Source organism: Abramis brama (genome assembly GCF_963993115.1).
Source record: "Abramis brama genome assembly, chromosome: 3".
Classification (NCBI taxonomy): domain Eukaryota; kingdom Metazoa; phylum Chordata; class Actinopteri; order Cypriniformes; family Leuciscidae; genus Abramis; species Abramis brama.
Window position 1 is genome coordinate 2182386 of NC_139965.1, and position 26180 is coordinate 2208565.

Consider the following 26180-nt stretch of genomic DNA (forward strand, 5'->3'; position numbering starts at 1 on the left):
TTATGCATAAATGTGTTATAATATAACATTTTCACTTTACCTGTCACGTTTTCATGGACTTTTAGTTTGTTTTCATCTGTTCTGTCTAGTCTAGTCTTGTCTTACTAGTTCATTCTGTTCCCTTGGTTATACCCTCATTAGTTCAGTTCTATCACCTGTGTCTTTTTAATTAGTTTATCAGTGTCTAGTTAGTCATTATCTTCATCACCTGTTTTGTATTCATTTTCTCTGTGTATTCAAGTTCTTGGTTTTCACTCTTTCAGTAGGCCGGTCATTGTTTGTGTAAAGAGCACTGTGTTTGTGCATAGCACACTGTTTCGTGTATTCACCTGTTGGAATCTATTGTGAGAATTAAACCTTTGTTATTATTTGTATCTTCGTGTTTGCCTTCTTCTTCATCTACCTGGAGACATTACATTACCGATCTGATTCAGATCCAGTACTTGACAATGGAGGAGGCGGGTTTGATTTTCTTGGAGTAGAAAATTCTCTCTCATAGCTAGCACAAAATAATTCATATTTCCCATAATAGCAAAACGAGAAAGGCACAACAAAGGAAACTCCGTAACTGTGTAAATTAAGTGAACAAGTGCGCTACTGTTACGTAATTGAACTATTGAACTGTCCTACCTGTCTAGCAAAATAAAGCCGTCTCTGCGTCCGTTTTGAACCCCTTTAAAACACGTTCACGCCATCTTTCAAAAGCCCTGCCGATGTTTATCCTTGTGTTCGCATGGGCCGGTTGCAGTCTCTTTTTTTTTTCTTTAGCCACTCGAAGTCTTTTGGGTTTTACAACAGGTGAATCTCCATTTGTCACTGGTGATTGTCGTTTGAAACATTCTGGATCCGCTATAAGTTTAATTATATCAAGTGCTGTGAGAAAACGCTATAAATCTCCACCTCCAACATCCTCACACTCATAGCCTACTAGCCGAGACTCTTCTTTATGTGTTCAGATGTGACGTAATGACGCAAAGACATGCTCGAATTTCCCACGGAAATCCACCAGTACCTCTGGAATTAAAATCATTATTAAAAGCTAACCGTTTTGAATCGAGCTAAGGCAAGCAGAGAGTTTTGAACACTGGCTGGTTATGTTTTTTATTATTATTATTATTTTGGATAATTTTTAACAGAAAAAAATTACGGACTGCAGCTTTAAGTTAAAAAGTTTTAAAGTTAAAAAATAAAATAAATAAAATAATCTTCAAATAAAATAAATAAGCTACAAATTAAAGAAAATATGCTTAAAATAAAATAAGCTAAAAATAAAATAAAATAAGATAAAAAACAATCAAATTAAGATTAAAATAAAATAAGCTAAAAATGAAATAAATAAAATAAGCATAAAAAGAAATAAGCTTGAAATGAAATAAAATAAGGTTAAATAATATAGGTTATATATTTTATAAATTAAATAAATAGACAGGTCAATAAATCAATAATTTATTAATTATGTTGATGATTGTTCATAAATTATATTAATATTTTTACTATTATTATTATTATTATTATTATAGGTGTATAATATATATATATATATATATATATATATATATATATATATATATATATTTTTTTTTTTTTTTTTTTTTATAAGTCCCCTGCAGGTCTGTGTATCCCTGCTTAAGAATCACATTTCAAAGGCAAAAGTTATTGCTACAACTCTATATTTATTAATTTTGGCCAATACACAAATAGTTAAGTACCGTACAATATTTTACATATATAAAAAAACAAGCCCAGATACACCAAGGTTACTGTACTGATAGAAGAGAAAGATTAAGGTTGAGGCACATAGAGGAAGCTCTCTCTCTCAGCTGTATATTCGGCTTTGCTTTCAGTATTTATTACAGTGTTCACACAGAATCAGAAGCTTAAATTAAAATAAAATAATTAAAATAAGCATAAAAAGAAATAAGCTTAAAATGAAATAAAATAAGGTTAAATAATAGGTTACATATTTTATAAATTAAATAAATAAAGAGGTCAATAAATCAATCATTGGTCTGTGTATCCCTGCTTAAGAATCACATTCCAAAGTCAAACGTTATTACTACAACTCTATATTTATTAATATTGGCCAATAAACAAATAGTTAAGTGCAGTACAATATTTTACATATATATAAAAAAGCCCAGATACACCAAGGTTACTGTACTGATAGAAGAGAAAGATTAAGGTTGAGATTTAGTTTGAGGCACATAGAGGAAGCTCTCTCTCTCAGCTGTATATTCGGCTTTGCTTTCAGTATTTATTACAGTGTTCACACAGAATCAGAAGCTCTGATATTATAACTCTTGAAAGATGTTTCCGTTCGGCTGCTGTCTCCATTGCAGGTTTGATGTCTCTGGCATTCCCTGAGAGATCAGTTTCTGCTTGATCTGAGGAAACAAACACAGACTCATGTGTGCTGGACAAATACTGCACTGATTCACGAGACACTTTCGCAAACAAACCTGCCGTTAGTTAGAAAACAGCAACACTATACTCTCAAATTAATCAGCTCTCAATTAGAAATCCTGTGTTGAGTCGGGAAGTCTGATTCATTTTAGAGAGTCGTCCAGATGGTTCATGTACAGTAAACAAAAGATTCACCATTAAAATAAAAGAATCACAGATTCATTTGAGCCCCTAAACAGATGTTTTTGTGTGTGTGTGAATGTTGTCCTTGCTAAGTTCAAGAATAAAGACGAATGAATGAAGACGAGTGTCTCTCACCTCCTGGAGGATGCTCGCCCTCACACCAGGATCGTTCACATTCTGATCCGATTTCAGCTCCAGTCTCAGAACCTGTTTAACCACCGGGACTGTGGGTGAAATACACGTTAGCAAAACAGGTTACGACTGTAACTGTGGTTCCCTGAGAAGGGGAATGAGACACTGACGCTATGGGGACGCCACCAGTGTCTGAAGCATGTGTGAAAACTCTCCAATCTGATTGGTTGGCGAAAGGCCGTGACGTCATTAGCGGAGCGCCTGGAAGTACAATAATGCAGCGTCTCATTCCCCTTCTCAGGGAACCACAGTTACAGTTGTAACCTGAGACGTTTCGAACAGGAACTCTACACTGTGTCTCAGATAGACGCTATGGGGAACCGATACTCACTTCGCCACACCTGCCTCAATAGGTGAAAATAATTTTAGGTTTCAGAAGGGTGCTCGCGTTTGCCGAGCCTGCATGACAGCAGACTTCTCCCCGACAGTCAAAGTGGCGTTTCCTCACAAAAGTGCGGACTCGAGGGAAGACCGCAAGTGTTTAGGGTACCATTTGGGACAGGGCCACAGTACACACACTTTCCTTACCTTCATCAACCAGATCCGGCAAATCGCTCGAGCCCGTGATCAAGGCGCGAGAAAGAGCCAAACCTTTCTCAAAAAATACTTGGTGAGCTCGAGCTGTGATCCCCAGGACTGAAGCCTCCGCTTCGCCTCAGTAACAGCGGGGCAGATTCGTGCTCCTCTCCCAAGTGTAACCCCTCATGCAGGTCCTACTCGCCCCGCTCTGTGCAGGCCTCGGACCCGGGTCTCCGGCGTGGGAGTCAGGCGCTCTAACAACGAGACTAAAGACTGCAACCGCTAGAGCACCTCTTGACATCAGAGGAGTGAGGTTTACTCGCACAGCGACTACTAGCTGGCCTCTGTTACCCTAGCAATAAACACACAGGTCATGTGTCAAAACCTTGGGACACTGAGGCCCACACTTCCTAAAACGCTTGCTTGGATTTTCCATGATCCTGCCTTTACCACGCGTTAACTATAATAACGGCTTCTAAAGACAAAAAAGCTGATGACGAGCCTCTTGTACTTATGGACGCTCCGCTAATGACGTCACGGACTGTCGCCAAAACCAATCAGATTGTAATGTTTTCACCCATGCTTCAGACACCGGAAACACAGTCCATCCAAGTTACCATGGGAAAGGGAAACAGCTCCAAAACAGAGAAAACTGTGATTCACTGTATTGTTCTAGTCATCAAAAGGAGTCTTGCTTGCACACATTCAAACCTGCCTATACCTCAAGTTCGACATAAAATTGTATTAGTTTGCGCATGCAGTGTTGGGGAATATTACTTTGAAAAGTAGTGCATTACAATATTGCGTTACTCCCTTAAAAAGTAACTGTGTTACTTAGTTACTTTTTTATAAAAGTAAAGAGTTAGGTTACTTTTGCATTACTTTTTTTTTTCACCTGGGCTGGGCTTGTTTTTTTATAACAAATATTTTTGGGCAAATGTAAAGACAATTTCACACCAAAGTGAAATAATAATCCTCAGGCTGAAGGAAATGCAGATTCACTCCTGTACAGTAGAGGGCGCTGCTCAAGCAAACCTTTCTGCTGTTATTCTGGATAGATGCAGGAGAAGAAACTTTAAATAACAACTAAAAATGCTATAGTCATTTTTGCTTATGGTTAACTGAATCATCGAAGGTCAGAAGCAAGTGCATTGGTCAATAAAGTGAGATTAAATGCATGTTTTATTTAACATATTTAGTTATTGGAGGTTTGCATAGTATTCTGATTCTGCATTTCACTGATTTTATTCATTTTGAGGAATATTGAATCTTTTTTTGTGTGTGTGCAAGTGTGATGAGTAAATGCTCACATTTAGACTAGAACTACAATAACCATCATGTTCACACACACACACACACACACACACACAGTCTCTCTCACATACACACAGACACACACAGTCTCTCTCACATACACACAGACACACACACACACACACACACACACACACAAACAGGTACACACACACACACACACACAAACACACACAGTCTCTCTCACATACACACACACACACACACACACACACACCAACGCCTCTGCACTTTGATTTGTCTCAACATGAGGACAGGAGAGCTGTCAGTCAATAAATGGGAAAACAAAGTAACTTGCATTACTTATTTGAAAAAGTAACTGGGATATTTTGTTGTAAATTTTAAAAGTAATGCGTTACTTTACTAGTTACTTGAAAAAGTAATCTGATTACGTGACTCAAGTTACTTGTAATGAGTTTCCCCAACACTGCGCACATGTCTCATGACCGCAACATGCTTGGTTTAAATATGAATACGCACACTTCCAAAAATGCTTGCTTGATAATTTCAAATAAACATGCAGAACGCGTTAATACATTTGTTTTAGATTTCAAAATTAAGAGTCGCTATGAAAAAAACAACAACACAGATTTCGGACCGTGTCACCTGACTGACATGCAATATTATTTACATGAGAGCGCACTGCGGATTTATATAGCCAAAAGAAAATTTTAAACCACGAAACTATCTTTATCACTATCTCTATCTCTGTGGCTTTGTGTAGCTACACATCAGACATGGAAAACACACTCACTCGCATAGCAGAAGAAAGGTCTGGGACTGCTGCACGTCTGATCCTCCCACAGTCTGCTATTCTGTAGTTGTAGAGCCACACATTCTCCCGATCCATCCGGCTGACCCGAGTCCCAGTTCCTGAAGGAAGACGTGCTGTTGTCGGACCAGGCGAAAGCGTCTAGGAAGAGGCCGATATGTGTGAGTGCTCCTGAAGGAACGAGCCCCTGGATCTGAAGGTTCTCGTCCGGGTTCCTGACGCTGACCAGATCTGTGTGAAACTGTCTGCAGTAACTCTGAGCATCTCTCCATGTCTTCAGCTCATTAATCAAGATGTATTTCTGGCTATTATTCTGACCTAAGAGATAAAAAAAGAGAAGAGTTGAATTTGCAGCAATCAACAGGTCAGGCATAGGGCTAACAACACCATGTCCTGGATTCAAAGTTTATCATGTTACAATATTATATTATTATCTATAACCCAGACAGCAACATAGTGTCGGCCCAGATCTGGCCCACATCTGGTACACATGGATTCCACACGGCCCGGATGTGTGCCGGATCCGGGCAGACACTGTGTTGCTGTTTGTGTAATATATATTATGTAATACACAAAACTTTTGAGTTATTTGCAGTAAAACACAACGGTTTGCGAGTCTCCATGTTTACAGCTTATTTCAGTCTTTTCAAATGTCATGTTTACTTCAATGTGTTACCTGCCATTTCTTTGTAATTAATTGTGAAATTAACTAGCAGTTTAGGAGTGGAAATAGGAGTGCGAACATACAGTTTCTCAGCGAACGCAAAAGTTTTGCGAGCGAAGCATTGAGATATAATTTCCCGTCCCATCTCTTTTATTAATCTCCACCATGATGACTCTTTAGTGGCTCCGTAAAATAACCATAGACAAAAATGCAGAAATGTAAATGCAATACCAGTAATTCATTACCATTGTAGCATATGAAGGGCTTATTCATCTCACACATGAAGTCACGTAAGTAGCCAGTATCTTCCATTACTGAACAAAATTCACTCTCTGGGTGATTTGGTTGTCCTGATGCCCATTTTATGTATTCGGTTTCTCCGTCCTTGTAAAACTCTTGATCGGACAGAGACCATTGCCACAGCTGGCGACTCGTTTTCTTCAGTCCAATCCAGGCGGATCCAGTGAACGTGAAGTCTTCGAGAGCAAAGAGCTCCTCCATTTCTGCCCGGTCCCAGAGAGTCACCAGATCGATGTAATTGTCTCGGCAGTATCGCTGAGCCTCGTCGAACGATTTGGTTTGATTCACGAAGTAGAAGGTTTTAGAGGGATTTAAAGTGCCTTGAAAAATACATACTTTTTTGTTATAATTGCCATTTAAACTGCAGGTGCAAATACACTATATAATTTGTGGGTCTCTGCCTACTTCATGAGGATGCATACTGAGCTACTAACGTAAAGTATAATAGTGTATATCTCACCTATAACACGGTATATACCGCAGCTCATGAGGACGAGAAGCAGCATCTGACCCATGGCTCCTGTCAACAGCAAATATGACAAACTCAAACAATACTAAAACCAAGTGAGCAGATTAAAAATCGACCAATGAGGTCAGAAAATAAACTTGTTTCCCTTTGAATTAAGTTTATTTGATTGATGTATTTTCTTGTTTTAAGCATAAACTTCATTTTTATTTTAATTTCACTTCATTTCATTTTGCTTCTCCAGTTGTTGTATCTTGATTTAACCCTCAGGTGATGTTCGGTGTTTCTTACCAAAATTGTTATTTTACTTTTTAGAAACTTGGTAAAGCTTTTGGCACTTGCTATGTGAAAACTATTAAAAAATAGTCACACTTTTGCTCCTCGCGGTCAGAAATGAATGGAGGACAAATTTAATCTAGTGAAAACTTTTGGTACTGCCGCCAAACAACATCTCACTGAAAGCTCTTTTTTTTTAGATATCAACCTCAAATTTGGAAAAATTTGTTTAGATTTTGACTTTGATTTTCTTGCTGTTTTAGAGTAAAACGTGTTTTTGAAAAAATTGTATATATTAAAATTATAAAATTTAAATATATTAAATTATTATTTTTTTTACTTCAGCAATAATCTGTCAAGTGTCATCTTTAAGAGATCAAACTTCAGTCTGTCGCTCTAAAGCGTTCAAGATTTACGACAGTTTAAGTTGGAAATTAAATTTTCAGGTCTATGCTCAAAAAGTGAATAAATATATTTTAAATACAGCATAAATATAATTTAATACCATAAAATCCCCTAAAAATGCAAAATATTAAAAAACATTATAGATCTAAAATATGGTACATTAATTTCATTTAAAAAAAAATAAAATAGAAAAGAAGAATTGGTCATTTTTTACTGAGATGCCAGAGGGTTAAGATTGCTTAGATAATGTGTGCTGGAAAATAATAATAATAATAATAATAATAATAATAATAATAAAGAAAGAAAAAAGAAAAGTTTTCTGAGTTCATGCTTAAAACAAGTAAAAATATCTGCCAATACCAATAGGGTCAAAAAGATAAACTTAATTCAAAGTGAAAACAAGTTTGTTGGCAGATTTTTTGTTCTCATTTATCTACTTAATTTATGACTTTTCTCAAAGACTTCAGTGTCATTGTGCATTTCCAGTAAATTCATCTTCATTTAAGAATGTTTAGACATTTGCATTCATCATTTGTAAGTCTCTTTGGATAAAAGCGTCTGCTAAATGAATGAACATAATCATCAGAAGATTTATGAAATATGAAAACAAGCCTTAATAACAGTATTTCTTCTGAGTTAACGTGTCTCGTTTGAAGCACATTTAGATATTGCTACTGGAACACAACCTGTGAACTGCTGATAAAGCTTCAGAAAGACTCTTACCTGTGGTGTTGGACTCAGAGATCTGTCAAAGCTCTCCTGATTTATTGCTTCTCCTCGCAGCGTTCTGCTTTTCTGGACCCGTTTTAATGACACACACTGATTTCCATCTGAATTTGCTTGCAACATGAAGCCTTTATTCAAAGCCCATTAAAGGAGGCACGCGATGGAACATCATGACAGGCATAAAGACGGTTTGGTACTTCAATAAAGTGACTCAAATCAAGAAACATTTACTGAAGAAGCAAAATTAGTTCTTGCTTTCTAAAAAAGTATAAAAATGAAGTGAGTTTGTGCTTAAAACAAGGACAGATATCTAACGAAATTAATTCAAACAAATGTATTTTTCTAACTCCATTAGCAGATATTTGCTCTTGTTTTAGGCACAAACTTCATTTTGATACACGACTTAAGACTTAATATTTTAAGTCATTTCGCTTCTCCAGTAAATGTGTCTCGGTTTAAGAATGTTTTAGATATTTGTGCAGGAAAACAAGACAGAATCTCATTTCTTTGCAGTGTATCGAGCTAAAGTTAATGTGATGGCAGCCTGATCTGGGAACAGTTTTATGAGAAATGTTTGAGTTCTTAAGCAAAGAAACTTGTCTTCAAATGCTCTCTGTTTAGAAACACCTGAGATATTAAAGAAATGTCCAATCTAAAATCCCAGAGAAACACTGAATTCTTCAACTTCCCTCGACTCAAAGCTTTGTTTCTGGAATCCACTCAGAGGACATTTTCATGATATTTGACTAAAGACCTGATGATCCCGACTGGATCATCTTTCATATAAAAGAGAGATTGATGCTAGCTATATCATTCCTTACTCCTTAATCACTTCTGCTTGCATTAGGCAAGGCAAGTTTTTATTTAAAGAATAAAAAATAAATAAATATTTGATTATTATATTTGAATATTTGAAAAATATTATTCTTAAAGTATTTTTGTTGTTGTTATTCTAAGTTTTTAAATGTCAAATGAAATACTTTAAAAAACACTTTATTTTAGCGCCCTGTTCAGCTCACACTCATTTGACATATGTTCAGCATCTTTATTGACATTACTATTGACGTGTAGTCAACTTGAAATGTGAAGTTGTATTAATTTGGAAATTTGAGTTATCTCAAGAAGTTAATTCCGGGAAAGTTATTTCAATGCAAAATTTTAAGCTGTGATTGCTAGGTGCATAGATAATTGTAATAAGTAAAATAATAACATTCATAAAGTCGAAAGTGTCTTTGAGGCTGCAAATGCAAATATTTAATGCAAAGAAACTGAACTGAAAACAATCACACTGATGCAAACACTCACATGCTGACAATCATTATTATTATGGACCTGAGGAGAGGAGTTCAGAAGCGGCACAGGAAGTTACGATGTACGGAACACCATTTCTGCCTCATTAGAGAAAAATAAAAGCTTTTGTGAATCATAATGACATAAAAACTCTAAATTATGGCATACTGAGTCATTATGATAAAAAGTCAAATAATTATTATTGTAATTATGACATTAAAGTTTAAATTATGACGAAAAGTAAACATTATGACATACTAATTTAAAATTATGACAAACTAATTTAAAATTCACATCAATTATGACAAAAAGTTAACATTATATGACATACTAATTTAAAATTATGACAAACTAATTTGAAATTAACATCAATTATGACAAAAAGTTAACATTATATGACATACTAATTTAAAATGATGACAAACTAATTTGAAATTAACATCATGACAAAAAAGTTAACATTATATGACATACTAATTTAAAATGATGACAAACTAATTTGAAATTTACATCAATTATGACAAAAAGTTAACATTATATGAGATACTAATTTAAAATGAAGACAAAACTCATTTGAAATTTACATCAATTATGACAAAAAGTTAACATTATATGACATACTAATTTAAAATTAAGACAAACTAATTTGAAATATACATCAATTATGACAAAAAGTTAACATTATATGACATATTAATTTAAAATTAAGACAAACTAATTTGAAATTTACATCAATTATGACAAAAAGTTAACATTATATGACATAATAATTTAAAATTAATTAATTAATTCTCCTGATTTAATGCTTCTCCTCGCAGTCAGCGTTCTGGTTTTCTGGACCCGTCTTAATGACACACACTGATTTTCATCTGAATTTGCTTGAAACATGAAGCCTTTATTCAAAACCCATTAAAGGAGGCACGCGATGGAACATCGTGACAGGCATAAAAACGGTTTGGTACTTCAATAAAGTGACTCAAATCAAGACACATTTACTGAAGAAGCTAAATTAGTTCTTGCTTTCTAAAAAAGTATAAAAATGAAGTGAGTTTGTGCTTAAAACAAGAACAGATATCTAACAAAATTAATTCAAACAAATGTATTTTTCTGACTCCATTAGCAGATATTTGCTCTTGTTTTAAGCACAAACTTCATTTTGATACATGACTTAAGACTTAATATTTTAAGTCATTTCGCTTCTCCAGTAAATGTGTCTTGGTTTAAGAATGTTTTAGATATTTGTGCAGGAAAACAAGACAGAATCTCATTTCTTTGCAGTGTATCGAGCTAAAGTTAATGTGATGGCAGCCTGATCTGGGAACAGTTTTATGAGAAATGTTTGAGTTCTTAAGCAAAGAAACTTGTCTTCAAATGCTCTCTGTTTAGAAACACCTGAGATATTAAAGAAATGTCCCATCTAAAGTCCCAGAGAAACACTGAATTCTTCAACTTCCCTCGACTCAAAGCTTTGTTTCTGGAATCCACTCAGAGGACATTTTCATGATATTTGACTAAAGACCTGATGATCCCGACTGGATCATCTTTCATATAAAAGAGAGATTGATGCTAGCTATATAATTCCTTACTCCTTATGCTTGCATTAGGCAAGGCAAGTTTTTATTTAAAAAATAAAAAATAAAAAATATTTGATTATTATATTTGAATATTTGAAAAATATTATTCTTAAAGTATTTTTAGGGCCCGAGCACCGATGGTGTGAGGACCCTCTTGGAATTGCTCTGTTTATTATTATTATTATTATTATTATTATTAGGGCCCGAGCACCGATGGTGTGAGGACCCTCTTGGAATTGCTCTGTTTATTATTATTATTATTATTATTATTATTATTATTATTATTATTATTCTTCTCCGCATTAAATTGCATTTTTGAGGGCCTAAACATGCTCGAAAACTCACGAAACTTTGCACACGCGTCAGAACTGGCGAAAATTTACATCTGATATAGGTTTCAGAATTGGACAGGGCAAAATGGCTCGATAGCGCCACCTATAAAAGTTCAACGGAGTGCGCCTCCCGCAACGTTCCACGTATGTGCACGAAATTCGGTACATACATGTAATGACCTAATACCTACCAAAAAGTCTCTTGGAGCGTAGCCCTAAACACAACAGGAAGTCAGCCATTTTGAACTTCCTCTCAGATTTTTGTGCAGTTTTTGCCATTTTCAGGCCTCATACTTTAACGAACTCCTCCTACAGTTTTAATCTGATCATCTTCAAATTTGGTGAGTGTAATCTTAAGGCCTTTGCGACGTTAAATTGCGAAGATCTTGAGTTTTCGTCGAAGGGCGGGTCCTCGGCGGCCTGACAAATTTCGATGTTTCGCCATGAAACAGGAAGTTGCTGTAACTCAGGCATGGAATGTCCAATCTGCCCCAAACTTCACACGTTTGATAAGAGTTCTGTCCTGAACACATGACCATGCTCATATTCAGTTATAGTCATAGCGCCACCTGCTGGCAACAGGAAGTGACATGTTTAACACTGTTATGGACTCCTAATAACATATAAAAAAGTGCCAGCAAGTGCTAAACATGCTAACAACATACTAGAAGCATGCTAAAACATGCTAGCAAACTCTTAGCTAAGTGCTAAAGCATGCTATTATTGCAATTAAATAGGAATTTGCTGTAACTCAGGCATGGAATGTCCAATCTGCCCCAAACTTCACACTTTTGATAAGCGTTCTGTCCTGAACACATCTACATGAGAATATTCAGTTATAGTAATAGCGCCACCTACTGGTAACAGGAAGTGTCATGTTTAACACGTTGATGCCATTCTAGCAACATGTTAAAAATGCCATTGACTTCTAAACATGCTAGAAACATGTTAAAACATGCTAGCAATACTTAGCTAAGTGCTAAAGCATGCTAATTCAATGAAACAGGATGTTGTTGTTACTCAAGAAGGCAATGTCCAATCTGCGCCAAACTTCACACTTTTAATAAACATTCTGTCCTGAACACATGACCATGCTCATATTCAGTTACAGTCATAGTGCCACCTGCTGGCAACAGGAAGTGACATGTTAAACACTGTTGTGGACATATAAAAACATATAAAAAAGTGCCAGCAAGTGCTAAACATGCTAACAACATACTAGAAACATGCTAAAACATGCTAGCAAACACTTAGCTAAGTGCTAAAGCATGCTATTGCTGCAATTTAATAGGAATTTGCTGTAACACAGGCATGGAATGTCCAATCTGCCCCAAACTTCACACGTTTGATAAGAGTCATGGCCTGAACACATCTACATGAGAATATTCAGTTATAGTAATAGCGCCACCTGCTGTCAACAGGAAGTGACATGTTTAACAGTGTTGTGGTCTCCTAATAACATATAAAAAAGAGCCAGCAAGTGCTAAACAGGTTATCAACATACTAGAAACATGCTAGCAAACACTTAGCTAAGTGCTAAAGCATGTTATTACTGCAATTAAATAGGAATTTGCTGTAACTCAGGCACGGAATGTCCAATCTGCCCCAAACTTCACACGTTTGATAAGAATCATGGCCTGAACACATGTCTATGCTCAAATTCAGTTACAGTAATAGCGCCACCTACTGGCAACAGGAAGTGACATGTTTAACACGTTGATGCCGTTCTAGCAACATGTTAAAAATGCCATTGAGTTCTAAACATGCTAGAAACATGTTAAAACATGCTAGCAATACTTAGCTAAGTGCTAAAGCATGCTAATTCAATGAAACAGGACTTTGTTGTTACTCAAGAAGGCAATGTACAATCTACCCCAAACTTCACACGTTTGATAAGAGTTATCTCTTGAACACATGTCCATGCTCATATTTAGTTATAGTCATAGCGCCACCTGCTGGCAACAGGAAGTGACGTTTAACACTGTTCTTGACTCCTAATAACATATAAAAAAATGCCAGTAGGTGCTAAACATCCTACCAACATACTAGAGACATGCTAAAACATACTAGCAAACACTTAGCTAAGTGCTAAAGAATGATATTACTGCAATTAAATATGAATTTGCTGTAACTCAGGCATGGAATGTCCAATCTGCCCCAAACTTCACACTTTTGATAAGAATCATGGCCTGAACACATCTACATGAGAATGTTCAGTTATAGTAATAGCGCCACCTACTGGCAACAGGAAGTGACATGTTTAACACGTTGATGCCGTTCTAGCAACATGTTAAAAATGCCATTGAGTTCTAAACATGCTAGAAACATGTTAAAACATGCTAACAATGCTTAGCTAAGTGCTAAAGAATGCTAATTCAATGAAACATGACTTTGTTGTTACTCAAGAAGGCAATGTCCAATTTGCACCAAACTTCACACGTTTGATAAGAGTTCTGTCCTGAACACACATCCATGCTCATATTCAGTTATAGTCATAACGCCACCTACTGGCAACAGAAACTGACATGGTTAACACAGTAATGCAGTACTAACCACATAATTATTGTGTACTAAGCATGCTAGAAACAGACTAAACATGCTAGCAACACTTAGCTGAGTCATGAAGCATGCTATTATCACCATTATACAAAACATTTTGTAACTGACTTTGACATACTCTTACTATATATACCTCCTTAAATGTACATTTCCCAACCATGCTCTGTCTTCCTAAAGCCACCGAGTGTTGATGGCACGGGTGCGAGGGCCCTTTCATCGCTGCTTGCAGCTTTAATTATTATTATTATTATTCTTCTCCGCATTAAATTGCATTTTTGAGGGCCTAAACATGCTCGAAAACTCACGAAACTTTGCACACGCGTCAGAACTGGCGAAAATTTACATCTGATATAGGTTTCAGAATTGGACAGGGCAAAATGGCTCGATAGCGCCACCTATAAAAGTTCAACGGAGTGCGCCTCCCGCAACGTTCCACGTATGTGCACGAAATTCGGTACATACATGTAATGACCTAATACCTACCAAAAAGTCTCTTGGAGCGTAGCCCTAAACACAACAGGAAGTCAGCCATTTTGAACTTCCTCTCAGATTTTTGTGCAGTTTTTGCCATTTTCAGGCCTCATACTTTAACGAACTCCTCCTACAGTTTTAATCTGATCATCTTCAAATTTGGTGAGTGTAATCTTAAGGCCTTTGCGACGTTAAATTGCGAAGATCTTGAGTTTTCGTCGAAGGGCGGGTCCTCGGCGGCCTGACAAATTTCGATGTTTCGCCATGAAACAGGAAGTTGCTGTAACTCAGGCATGGAATGTCCAATCTGCCCCAAACTTCACACGTTTGATAAGAGTTCTGTCCTGAACACATGACCATGCTCATATTCAGTTATAGTCATAGCGCCACCTGCTGGCAACAGGAAGTGACATGTTTAACACTGTTATGGACTCCTAATAACATATAAAAAAGTGCCAGCAAGTGCTAAACATGCTAACAACATACTAGAAGCATGCTAAAACATGCTAGCAAACTCTTAGCTAAGTGCTAAAGCATGCTATTATTGCAATTAAATAGGAATTTGCTGTAACTCAGGCATGGAATGTCCAATCTGCCCCAAACTTCACACTTTTGATAAGCGTTCTGTCCTGAACACATCTACATGAGAATATTCAGTTATAGTAATAGCGCCACCTACTGGTAACAGGAAGTGTCATGTTTAACACGTTGATGCCATTCTAGCAACATGTTAAAAATGCCATTGACTTCTAAACATGCTAGAAACATGTTAAAACATGCTAGCAATACTTAGCTAAGTGCTAAAGCATGCTAATTCAATGAAACAGGATGTTGTTGTTACTCAAGAAGGCAATGTCCAATCTGCGCCAAACTTCACACTTTTAATAAACATTCTGTCCTGAACACATGACCATGCTCATATTCAGTTACAGTCATAGTGCCACCTGCTGGCAACAGGAAGTGACATGTTAAACACTGTTGTGGACATATAAAAACATATAAAAAAGTGCCAGCAAGTGCTAAACATGCTAACAACATACTAGAAACATGCTAAAACATGCTAGCAAACACTTAGCTAAGTGCTAAAGCATGCTATTGCTGCAATTTAATAGGAATTTGCTGTAACACAGGCATGGAATGTCCAATCTGCCCCAAACTTCACACGTTTGATAAGAGTCATGGCCTGAACACATCTACATGAGAATATTCAGTTATAGTAATAGCGCCACCTGCTGTCAACAGGAAGTGACATGTTTAACAGTGTTGTGGTCTCCTAATAACATATAAAAAAGAGCCAGCAAGTGCTAAACAGGTTATCAACATACTAGAAACATGCTAGCAAACACTTAGCTAAGTGCTAAAGCATGCTATTACTGCAATTAAATAGGAATTTGCTGTAACTCAGGCACGGAATGTCCAATCTGCCCCAAACTTCACACGTTTGATAAGAATCATGGCCTGAACACATGTCTATGCTCAAATTCAGTTACAGTAATAGCGCCACCTACTGGCAACAGGAAGTGACATGTTTAACACGTTGATGCCGTTCTAGCAACATGTTAAAAATGCCATTGAGTTCTAAACATGCTAGAAACATGTTAAAACATGCTAGCAATACTTAGCTAAGTGCTAAAGCATGCTAATTCAATGAAACAGGACTTTGTTGTTACTCAAGAAGGCAATGTACAATCTACCCCAAACTTCACACGTTTGATAAGAGTTATCTCTTGAACACATGTCCATGCTCATATTTAGTTATAGTCATAGCGCCACCTGCTGGCAACAGGAAGTGACGTTTAACACTGTTCTTGACTCCTAATAACATATAAAAAAATGCCAGTAGGTGCTAAACATCCTACCAACATACTAGAGACATGCTAAAACATACTAGCAAACACTTAGCTAAGTGCTAAAGAATGATATTACTGCAATTAAATATGAATTTGCTGTAACTCAGGCATGGAATGTCCAATCTGCCCCAAACTTCACACTTTTGATAAGAATCATGGCCTGAACACATCTACATGAGAATGTTCAGTTATAGTAATAGCGCCACCTACTGGCAACAGGAAGTGACATGTTTAACACGTTGATGCCGTTCTAGCAACATGTTACAAATGCCATTGAGTTCTAAACATGCTAGAAACATGTTAAAACATGCTAACAATGCTTAGCTAAGTGCTAAAGAATGCTAATTCAATGAAACATGACTTTGTTGTTACTCAAGAAGGCAATGTCCAATTTGCACCAAACTTCACACGTTTGATAAGAGTTCTGTCCTGAACACACATCCATGCTCATATTCAGTTATAGTCATAACGCCACCTACTGGCAACAGAAACTGACATGGTTAACACAGTAATGCAGTACTAACCACATAATTATTGTGTACTAAGCATGCTAGAAACAGACTAAACATGCTAGCAACACTTAGCTGAGTCATGAAGCATGCTATTATCACCATTATACAAAACATTTTGTAACTGACTTTGACATACTCTTACTATATATACCTCCTTAAATGTACATTTCCCAACCATGCTCTGTCTTCCTAAAGCCACCGAGTGTTGATGGCACGGGTGCGAGGGCCCTTTCATCGCTGCTTGCAGCTTTAATTGTTGTTGTTATTCTAAGTTTTTAAATGTCAAATGAAATACTTTAAAAACCACTTTATTTAAGCGCCCTGTTCAGCTCACACTCATTTGACATATGTTCAGCATCTTTATTGACATTACTATTGATGTGTAGTCAACTTGAAATATGAAGTTGTATTAACATGGAAATTTGAGTTATCTCAAGAAGTTAATTCCAGGAAAGTTATTTCAATGCAAAATTTTAAGCTGTGATAGCTAGGTGCATAGATAATTGTAATAAGTAAAATAATAACATTCATAAAGTCGAAAGTGTCTTTGAGGCTGCGAATGCAAATATTTAATGCAAAGAAACTGAACTGAAAACAATCACACTGATGCAAACACACACATGCTGACAATCATTATTATTTACTTATGAATGTATTTTACAGAGAACATTCAGATTTTAGTTTTTGGGCGTCTGACACTCTTAAAAATAAAGGTTTCAAAAGGATTGTTTTTTCTTGCAGTGATTCCATAAAATAACCATTTTTAGTTCCACAAAGAACCTTTCAGTGATCATTTTCTCTTAGTGTGAAGAACATTTTAATGATCTTAGGAACCTTTAGTAATTCCATGGATGTTAAAGGTTCCTCACTGATGCCAATAAAGAACCTTCATGTTTAAGAGTGCACTGTAAATATAATATAAGCAGATTTCGGAAAAATGATCACAACATGATGATATCATAAAACGTGTATTTAATTATTTTTACGTTAGCCGACTACATTAATGAACTAACTGATCTTAATTCTAAACACACTACAAACTAGAAATACTCTATTAAAGTTTGTTAATGGTAATATTTAATAGTCACGTCAAGTCATCTTCATTTTTACAACGCTTTTAACAATATAGATTGTTTCACAGCAGCTTTACAGTGATAACAGGAGATTACAGTAACAGAGATTGTTTTGGCTTTACAGCAGCTCTAGAATAAAGTTATGAAGTTATAATAATAAACAAAGTTATAATAATATTCTGCCCTTAAAGCTCTTTGTTCATGCCTGTTGATCCGTTCTTCATTTTTTGGAAAATCCTTCCATCGGGATGTTCCCGCCAGGTTAGCTTCACATCGGCTGCGATTCCCTGCGCTCGCAGACTCTGCTGGACCTGAGGAGAGGAGTTCAGAAGCGGCACAGGAAGTTATGATTTATGGAAGACCATTTCTGCCTCAGACAAAAATAAAAGCTTTTGTGAATCATAATGACATAAAAACTCTAAATTATGGCATACTGAGTCATTATGATAAAAAGTCAAATAATTATTATTGTAATTATGACATTAAAGTTTAAATTATGACGAAAAGTAAGCATTATGACATACTAATTTAAAATGAAGACAAACTAATTTGAAATTTACATTAATTATGACAAAAAGTTAACATTATATGACATACTAATTTAAAATTAAGACAAACTAATTTGAAATTTACATCAACTATGACAAAACGTTAACATTATATGACATACTAATTTAAAATTAAATCAAATCAAATCAAGTATATTTGTATAGCGCTTTTCACAATACAGATTGTATCAAAGCAGCTTCACAGTATTAAATTAAAATTAAATAATACAACAAGGTTTGTTTCTAGTGGAATTTATTGATTGATAAAATAAAATAAAATATCCCCAAAATATCCCCAACTGAGCAAGCCAAAGGCAACAGTGGCAAGGAACTGAAAAACTCCATCAGGTGACCTAATGGAGAAAAAAAAACCTTGGGAGAACCCAGGCTCAGTCGGGGGCCAGTTCTCCTCTTGCATTTATGAACTAGAGGCCGGATTGTAGTTTGAACTGTAAGATTAAAAATATTATATGAATGCCTGGCCGAAAAGATGCGTCTTTAATCTAGTTTTAAACTGGGAGAGCGAGTCCGAGCAACGAACAGTATCAGGAAGACTATTCCAGAGTTTCGGAGCCAAATGTGAAAATGCTCTCCCTCCTTTGGTTGATCTGGATATCCTAGGTATGACAAAAAGCCTCGAATTTATTGATCTTAAAGAGCGCGATGGATTATAGGGCGATAGAAGATCCGTTAAATAGACTGGAGCTAAGCCGTTTAGGGCTTTATAAGTCAGTAGCAATACCTTGTAATTAATACGGAACTTTATAGGTAACCAATGCAGTGATGATAAAATCGGTGTTATATGATCATATTTTCTTGATCTAGTTAGAACTCTAGCGGCTGCATTTTGGACTAACTGTAGCTTGTTTATTGAGGATGCAGGACAACCAGCTAATAAAGCATTACAGTAATCTAGTCTCGAGGTCATGAATGCATGAACTAACTTTTCTGCATCAGAAACTGATAGCATATTACGTAGCTTAGCAATGTTTCTAAGGTGGAAAAAGGCTTTTCTTGTAACATATGAAATATGATTTTCAAAAGACAGGTTGCAGTCTAATATAACACCCAGGTCTTTTACTCTAGAGGATAAAGTAACAGGACATCCTACGATGTCAAAGTTGTATTGTGAGAGGTTCTGTGGGCGTTTTTTTTTTTTTTTGTTTGTTTTTTTTTAACATTTGTTTATTGATTTTTCAGTGACATAACAAAATCAAGAGGTAAATTCGGGAGTCAAAACAGTGTCAAGTACAACAAGTACAACTACAAGAAAAAGAAAAGAAAAAAAAAGAGAGAAGAAAATAAATAAATAAAATGAAATCAGATAAGGAATAATAGTTATAGTTTAAATAATAATAATATAAAAAAATAATAATAATAATAATAAACTGAACAAAACAAAAACACAAACTGGTCCCCCACTGCTATGTACACTTTACAGAGATAAATAAAAAACATCCCAGCATGCTACCAATTCACACAAGAAAAAACTAACAATTAGTAGACAGTCAGGGTGGCTACTCTGGAATAGCCGTAAAAATCAATCCCTCAACATGTGCAAAAAATGGGCCCCAAGTTTTATTGAACTTTGCAAGAGAACCATGTATCGAGCACCTAACTTTCTCCAACTTCACAAACTGTAGGATGTCCCTGATCCAAGACGAGTGAGAAGGCGGCACAGGAGACTTCCACCTCAATAAAATCAAACGTCTAGCCAATAAGGAGACAAAGGCTACAAAGTCAGCTTTATATTTAGGAAGCTGCAAAGTAGGAGGTAAAACCCCAAACAAAGCGGTACATGCTGTTGGATCAAATTGAACACCCGTACAAACAGAAATAGAATTAAATATCTGTGTCCAAAAATTAAATAGTGAAGGGCAAGACCAAAACATATGGACATGGGTAGCTGGAGCCTGATGACATCTAATGCACATGGGATCGACATCATTATAGATTTTTGAAAGCCTAACTCGAGTGAAATGGGTACGATGTAGAATTTTGCACTGGGTCAGACCATGTCTAGCACAAATAGATGAGGAGTGAACCCGACGCAAAATGGCATCCCACAGCTCCTCCGAGATCCCCTCCCCTAGATCCTCCTCCCATTGGGTTTTAATTTTATGCTGCGGGATAAGCTGCAAATAATAGATAAGATTGTATAAACATGAAATAGCACCTTTAATGGTAGGCAATGGGGTTAAAAAGGAGTCAGTTAGAGAGACCGCTGGGAGATTTGGGAAATTGGGGCTAAGATTACGGATGAAACTACGAACTTGAAGATATCTAAAAAAATGCTGTCTAGGCAAATGGAATTTCTCGGAGAGTTGCTGGAAAGATGCAAATGTACCAGCAATATACAAGTCCCTAAATGCCTTGATGCCATAGTCAGACCACAAAGAAAAAGCCCCATCAATTAAGGAAGGATGAAAAACAGGGTTAGCTGATAAAGGTGCTAGGAAAGAGAAGGTCTGTAGACCAAAATAGCGTCGAAATTGCTTCCAAATTTTAAAAGTGGATTTAACTAAAATATTATTGCAAAAAGGGGAGGGAGAAAAGCTAAGAGGAGCGTGGATGAGAGCAGTCAACGAAGCAGGTTTAACAGAAAACATCTCCATACTCAACCATGTAGGAGGAACTGGTGCCCCCTCCAGAGAAATCCAAAGCTGAATTACTCTAAGGATGGAAGCAAAGTAATAAAACCTCAAGTTAGGAAGAGCCAAGCCCCCAAGGGTCTTAGGTCTCTGCAGAAGCTCCTTTCGCATACGAGGGACCTTCCTGTTCCATATAAACTCAGTGATTGATTTGTCTAATTTGTGAAAAAAAGACTGAGGGAGAAAGATAGGTATGCACTGGAAAAGATAAGACAATTTGGGGAGAATATTCATCTTAACCGAATTAACCCTGGCCACAAGGGAAAGAGGCAACAGTGACCACCGTTGAAAGTCCATCCGTATCTGATCTAACAAAGGGGCAAAATTATAATCAAACAAATCTTCAAATCGGTCTCTAATCTGAATACCAAGGTATTTAAAGCCAAATGGAACAATTTTGAATGGGAAACCCTGAACAGCATTTTGGGCACCTTGATTTAAAGGAAACAGCTCACTTTTGTCCAAATTTAGTTTATAGCCTGAAATATGACCAAATGAACTAAGGATGTCAAGAGCAGCTGGAACTGAGACAGAGAGATTGGACACATATAGTAATAAGTCATCGGCATAGAGGGAGACCTTCTGTTCAAGACCATATCTTGTTATTCCAGTGATGCATGGCTCTGAACGAAGCGCAATAGCCAGAGGTTCAATAGCAACAGCAAATAAAAGAGGACTCAGAGGACAGCCCTGACGAGTGGAGCGGTGCAAAGGGAAATAATCTGAATGGGTGTCATTAGTTCTGACTGAAGCCACAGGAGATGAATAGAGCAACTTAATCCAAGAAATGAACTCCTGACCAAAACCAAATTTCTCCAAAGCGTAAAAAAGGTAGTTCCACTCCACTCTGTCAAAAGCCTTCTCCGCGTCTAATGAAATTACAGCTTCCGGCCCCATTGACGTAGAAGGATTATAAACAACATTGAGAAGTCGTCTGAGATTAAAGAACCCATGTCTGTTCTGGACAAAACCTGTCTGATCAGGAGAGATTATCAAAGGCAAAACTGATTCCAGTCGCATTGCTAATAATTTGGACAGAAGTTTTACATCAACAGATAAAAGACTAATTGGACGGTAACTTGAGCAGGACAGAGGGTCCTTATTCTTTTTTAAGAGTAATGATATGGAGGCCTGATTTAGAGTCTGAGGTAATTTAGAAAGAGTAAGAGATTCACTGAACATTTCTATCAAAACTGGTGCTACTTTGTCAAAAAAGGTTTTGTAAAACTCAGTCGGAAAACCGTCCGGGCCTGGACATTTTCCAGACTGCATAGAAAATGTTGCCCGTATGGTGATTGGGCCCTCTAACTGCACAGCAGTATCAGCATCAACCCTAACCAACTCCAGTGAGTCAAAAAAACTATCCAGGGCTGACAGATCAGACCCAACCTCAGAAGTATATAAAGAGGAGTAACACTGTTTAAACTGATCATTAATTTTTTGGGGATCAGTTGTGACGCCAGAAGGAGTATGAATTTGTGAAATCTGCTGAGAGGAGGAAGCCTGTCGAAGCTGATGGGCCAAAAGTTTGGTCGCCTTATCCCCAGATTCATAATAACAATATTTAGCCTTAAATAAGAGCTCCTCAACCTCTTTAGTAGAAAGAACATCAAACTCAGCCTGAAGAGAGAGACGATCCTTGTATATGTTAGGGGATGGGGAGGAAGCATAAATATTATCAAGCTGGGAGATTCGTAACCTCAATTCCTTTAATTTTTTTTTCCTCTGTTTGTTCTCATAGCTGCTGTATGAAATAATTTCACCTCTAATGTATGCTTTCAAAGTCTCCCAAAGAAGGGAGGCTGAGATCCCTGGAGTTCTGTTGGTAGTAAGAAAAAAGTCAATTTGATTAGAAACAAACTTAACAAAATCCTCATTAGATAACAAGCGCGTATTGAGACGCCAAGGGGGGCACGTACGTTCGCGCTCCTGTATGAATAACTCCAGTGTGGTCGGAGCATGATCTGATATTAGAATAGAGTCGTAAGAGCAAGACTGAACAGAATGGAGAAAACGGTTGTCTAGGAGAAAATAATCAATACGAGAAAAGGAGTGATGTACATGAGAGAAAAAAAGAATACATTTTACCAGGCGGATTAAGAAAGCGCCATGGATCAGAGACCGAGAACTCATCCATAAAAGATAAAATGGTCTTAGAGGACTTTGAGGGCACTCCTGGTCTAGTAGAAGAACGATATAATACAGAATTAAGCCAACAGTTGAAGTCACCCCCCATAATAAGTAGATGTGTGGACATGTCAGGTAATTTGGCGAACAATTGATGGAAAAAATTGTTGTCATCCCAGTTTGGACCATACACATTAGCCAGAATCACAGAATTACTATATAGCTGTCCCATTACAAACACAAACCTTCCATTGGGGTCAGCTATTACATTAGAGCACACAAAAGGAACCGATTTGTGAATCAAAATTGCAACCCCCCTAGATTTATAAAACTAGAATGAAATACTTGACTGACCCACCTCCCCTTTAATCTGATATGGCTGGAAGATTTTGAGTCTCTTGAAGGAAGACAATATGAGCACCTAATTGTTGAAGATGGTGAAGAACTTTGCTATGTTTAATAGGCTGATTTAGACCATTACAGTTCCAGCTAACAAATTTGAGTCCTGTCCCTGATTGTCGTGGCATCCTAGACTGATGCATGCTAGTCAAGTATTGGTGTACACTGCAGCATGGAATGTATAACAGTCACAGAAATAAATTAAAACATGGGCGACCTGACTAAACAAAACACACAGCAAGAGAAAAAGAGAGAACTCCTCACACACCCACCCACCACCCCACGAGCTGAAGCGTCTTCCCAAACAAGACGCGAGCAAATCCCACAAACTACCAAAAACATCCTAACACGCTCCATTAACAGCACAAACCAGTAGTGCTCATGTGAGTTTGTAATAAAGCATTAAATAAATATGTAAACAAACACAGTAGCAAAATATGAAAAGTGACTCAAGTCCAAGTAACACAAACTTAAAGCAGGGCAGCTTACCAACAGAGAACGGGTAAAATTAACCCCCAGTTTACCGAACAAACTGCGAGCCGCTTTCAAACTGTAGCTCCAGAAGAGACACCAGACTTTAAGTTCACCTTGACAAAGTCCATTGCAGTGGCTGGGTCCTCAAAGGTGTGTGTAGCTCCACCGGGAAGAGTGATCTTCAAAGTCGCAGGAAACCTCAATCCGAACTTCACTCCAGGACACGAATGTAACAGACGTTTAACGTCCGTGAATGCAGCACGTTTCTTCGCAACTGACGAAGTATAGTCAGGAAAGAGAAACAGTTTTTTGCCTTGGTGGAGAAGAGGAGCCTTGCTGGCCCGGCGTAAAATGTCATTCCTCACGTGAAAAAAGTGCACACGAATCACAAAGGGTCGGGGTGGTTTACCATCACTGGGCTTGGCTCGGAGAGTGCGATGCGCACGATCGAGCAGGGGCAACTCATCCAGGCCGAGGGAGTACATCAGCAGCTGGGCAATAAATTCGGTTGGGCGCGCACCTTCGGCCCCCTCCCGCACACCTACCACCTACAATCTGTTGTTCCTCCTCGCTCTACCCTCCAGTTCCTCACATTTATCGGTCAGCAGTTTAACCTCGGCTTTCAGCGTGGAAACTGTTGAATCCAGTGAAGTTAGCAGGTCACTGTGGTCAGTGCACGCGTGCTGCAACTCCGTGATAGCTTGATCATGGGAGCTAAGTTTTTGTTGCATCGGGTTCAATTGCGTGCCTAAGCTCCTCTCTTACCGAAGAAATGTCCGCACGAAGCTCGCAAGACAGCGAGTCTATTTTGCCGCAAATGTCACCTTTCAACTGGTCTAACATAGCCCGGAGGTGATCCAAATTGGGCGCACACTCGGGATCCGTGACCACCTTCGGCGGAGATGCGGGCTCAGTCGAGGGTGAAGCCTTAGCACGGCCTGTGCGAGCCGGGTTTCCACGTGCAGCTGCCATTGTCGGTTGAAATTCCCTTAAAGCACACCGAAACTGACCAAGTACTTGTCACAATTGCGCACCAGCCAAAATTAGTGAAAAGAAACTGTGTTAAAAAGTTAAAATACAAACTCGCGGAGCAAAAGGGAGACACGTCCTCCATGCTCGGTGTCCTCTGTCTTGTCTGGATTTAATAAAAGAAAATTACGCGTCATCCAATCTTTTATATCTTTAACACACTCTGTCAATTTGGATAATTTAGCGTTTTCATCCGGCCATGATGAAATATATATTTGAGTGTCATCAGCATAACAATAACATTCCATGTTTCCTTATAATATTTCCAAGTGGTAGCATATATATTGAGAATAACAGAGGGCCTAACACAGATCCCTGCGGCACTCCATAGTTTACTGAAGTTATGATCGATTTTTCTCCATTTAAATAGACAAAATGGTAGCGGTCAGATAAGTATGATCTAAACCAGCTTAATGCTTGTCCTTGAACACCAGTATAATTTTGTAGTCGATCTAAGAGTATTGTGTGATCTATAGTATTGAACGCAGCACTTTGTAGCGAAAATGAGACGGAATCAAACACAAATATTCTTTCAGAATATTAATTCAAACGGAATATTAAGTGAAGATTTGGTCAGGACTTGAGTGTCTTTATCCATCTGCCACGGGGTCCAGGCGCCGCCCGGTCTGGTTTTTAAAAGAGCCTCCCCCAACACCAACTAAATAATGAATGGACAATGCGGGATTTGTTGCCGAAAATGCCGACTGGTTGAGAGAATCCCACAATTAAGAGGTCCCATGATGCAAACAGATTTCAGCAGGAAATACTCATGACCTCCGGGCTGTCTCAAGCCCCAAACATTATACGCACCAAGAGACATACACCTATCAAAGTCCATAAAACTCAACATCCCGGTGCCAGAGAGTCTGCAAAAGGACTTTTATGAGCCCAGCTAAAGGAAGAACGTGTCAATAGGAGGGGTTTTTTAAAAAGACAGATTGGTTCACAACATTCCTGAATGTACAAACAGAGTTTCTTGTCTCTTCTAAACCAGAGAACTGAGATTTTACCTAACTATATATAAAATCATTCAAGAACCATTTTCAATGGACTCTTTACATCATACATCAA

The 26180-nt window shown here is 37.4% G+C and overlaps 2 protein-coding genes across 2 annotated transcripts in view; one reads left to right on the forward strand and one right to left on the reverse strand.

Annotated features, from left to right (window-relative positions):
• Positions 1-26180, forward strand: part of LOC311080295 (macrophage mannose receptor 1-like) — a 181869-nt gene that overhangs the window by 37081 nt on the left and 118608 nt on the right. The gene's annotated exons all lie outside the window — the stretch shown is intronic.
• On the reverse strand, positions 1659-25052 carry LOC311078885 (putative C-type lectin domain family 20 member A; the record flags this gene model as incomplete). The annotated part of the gene is made up of 7 exons (XM_084107937.1): positions 1659-2384; positions 2722-2810; positions 5366-5701; positions 6293-6667; positions 6808-6867; positions 24658-24763; positions 24846-25052. 7 exons carry the CDS (start codon positions 25050-25052, stop codon positions 2292-2294), a joined length of 1266 nt encoding a protein of 421 aa, XP_083964063.1. The 3' UTR covers positions 1659-2291.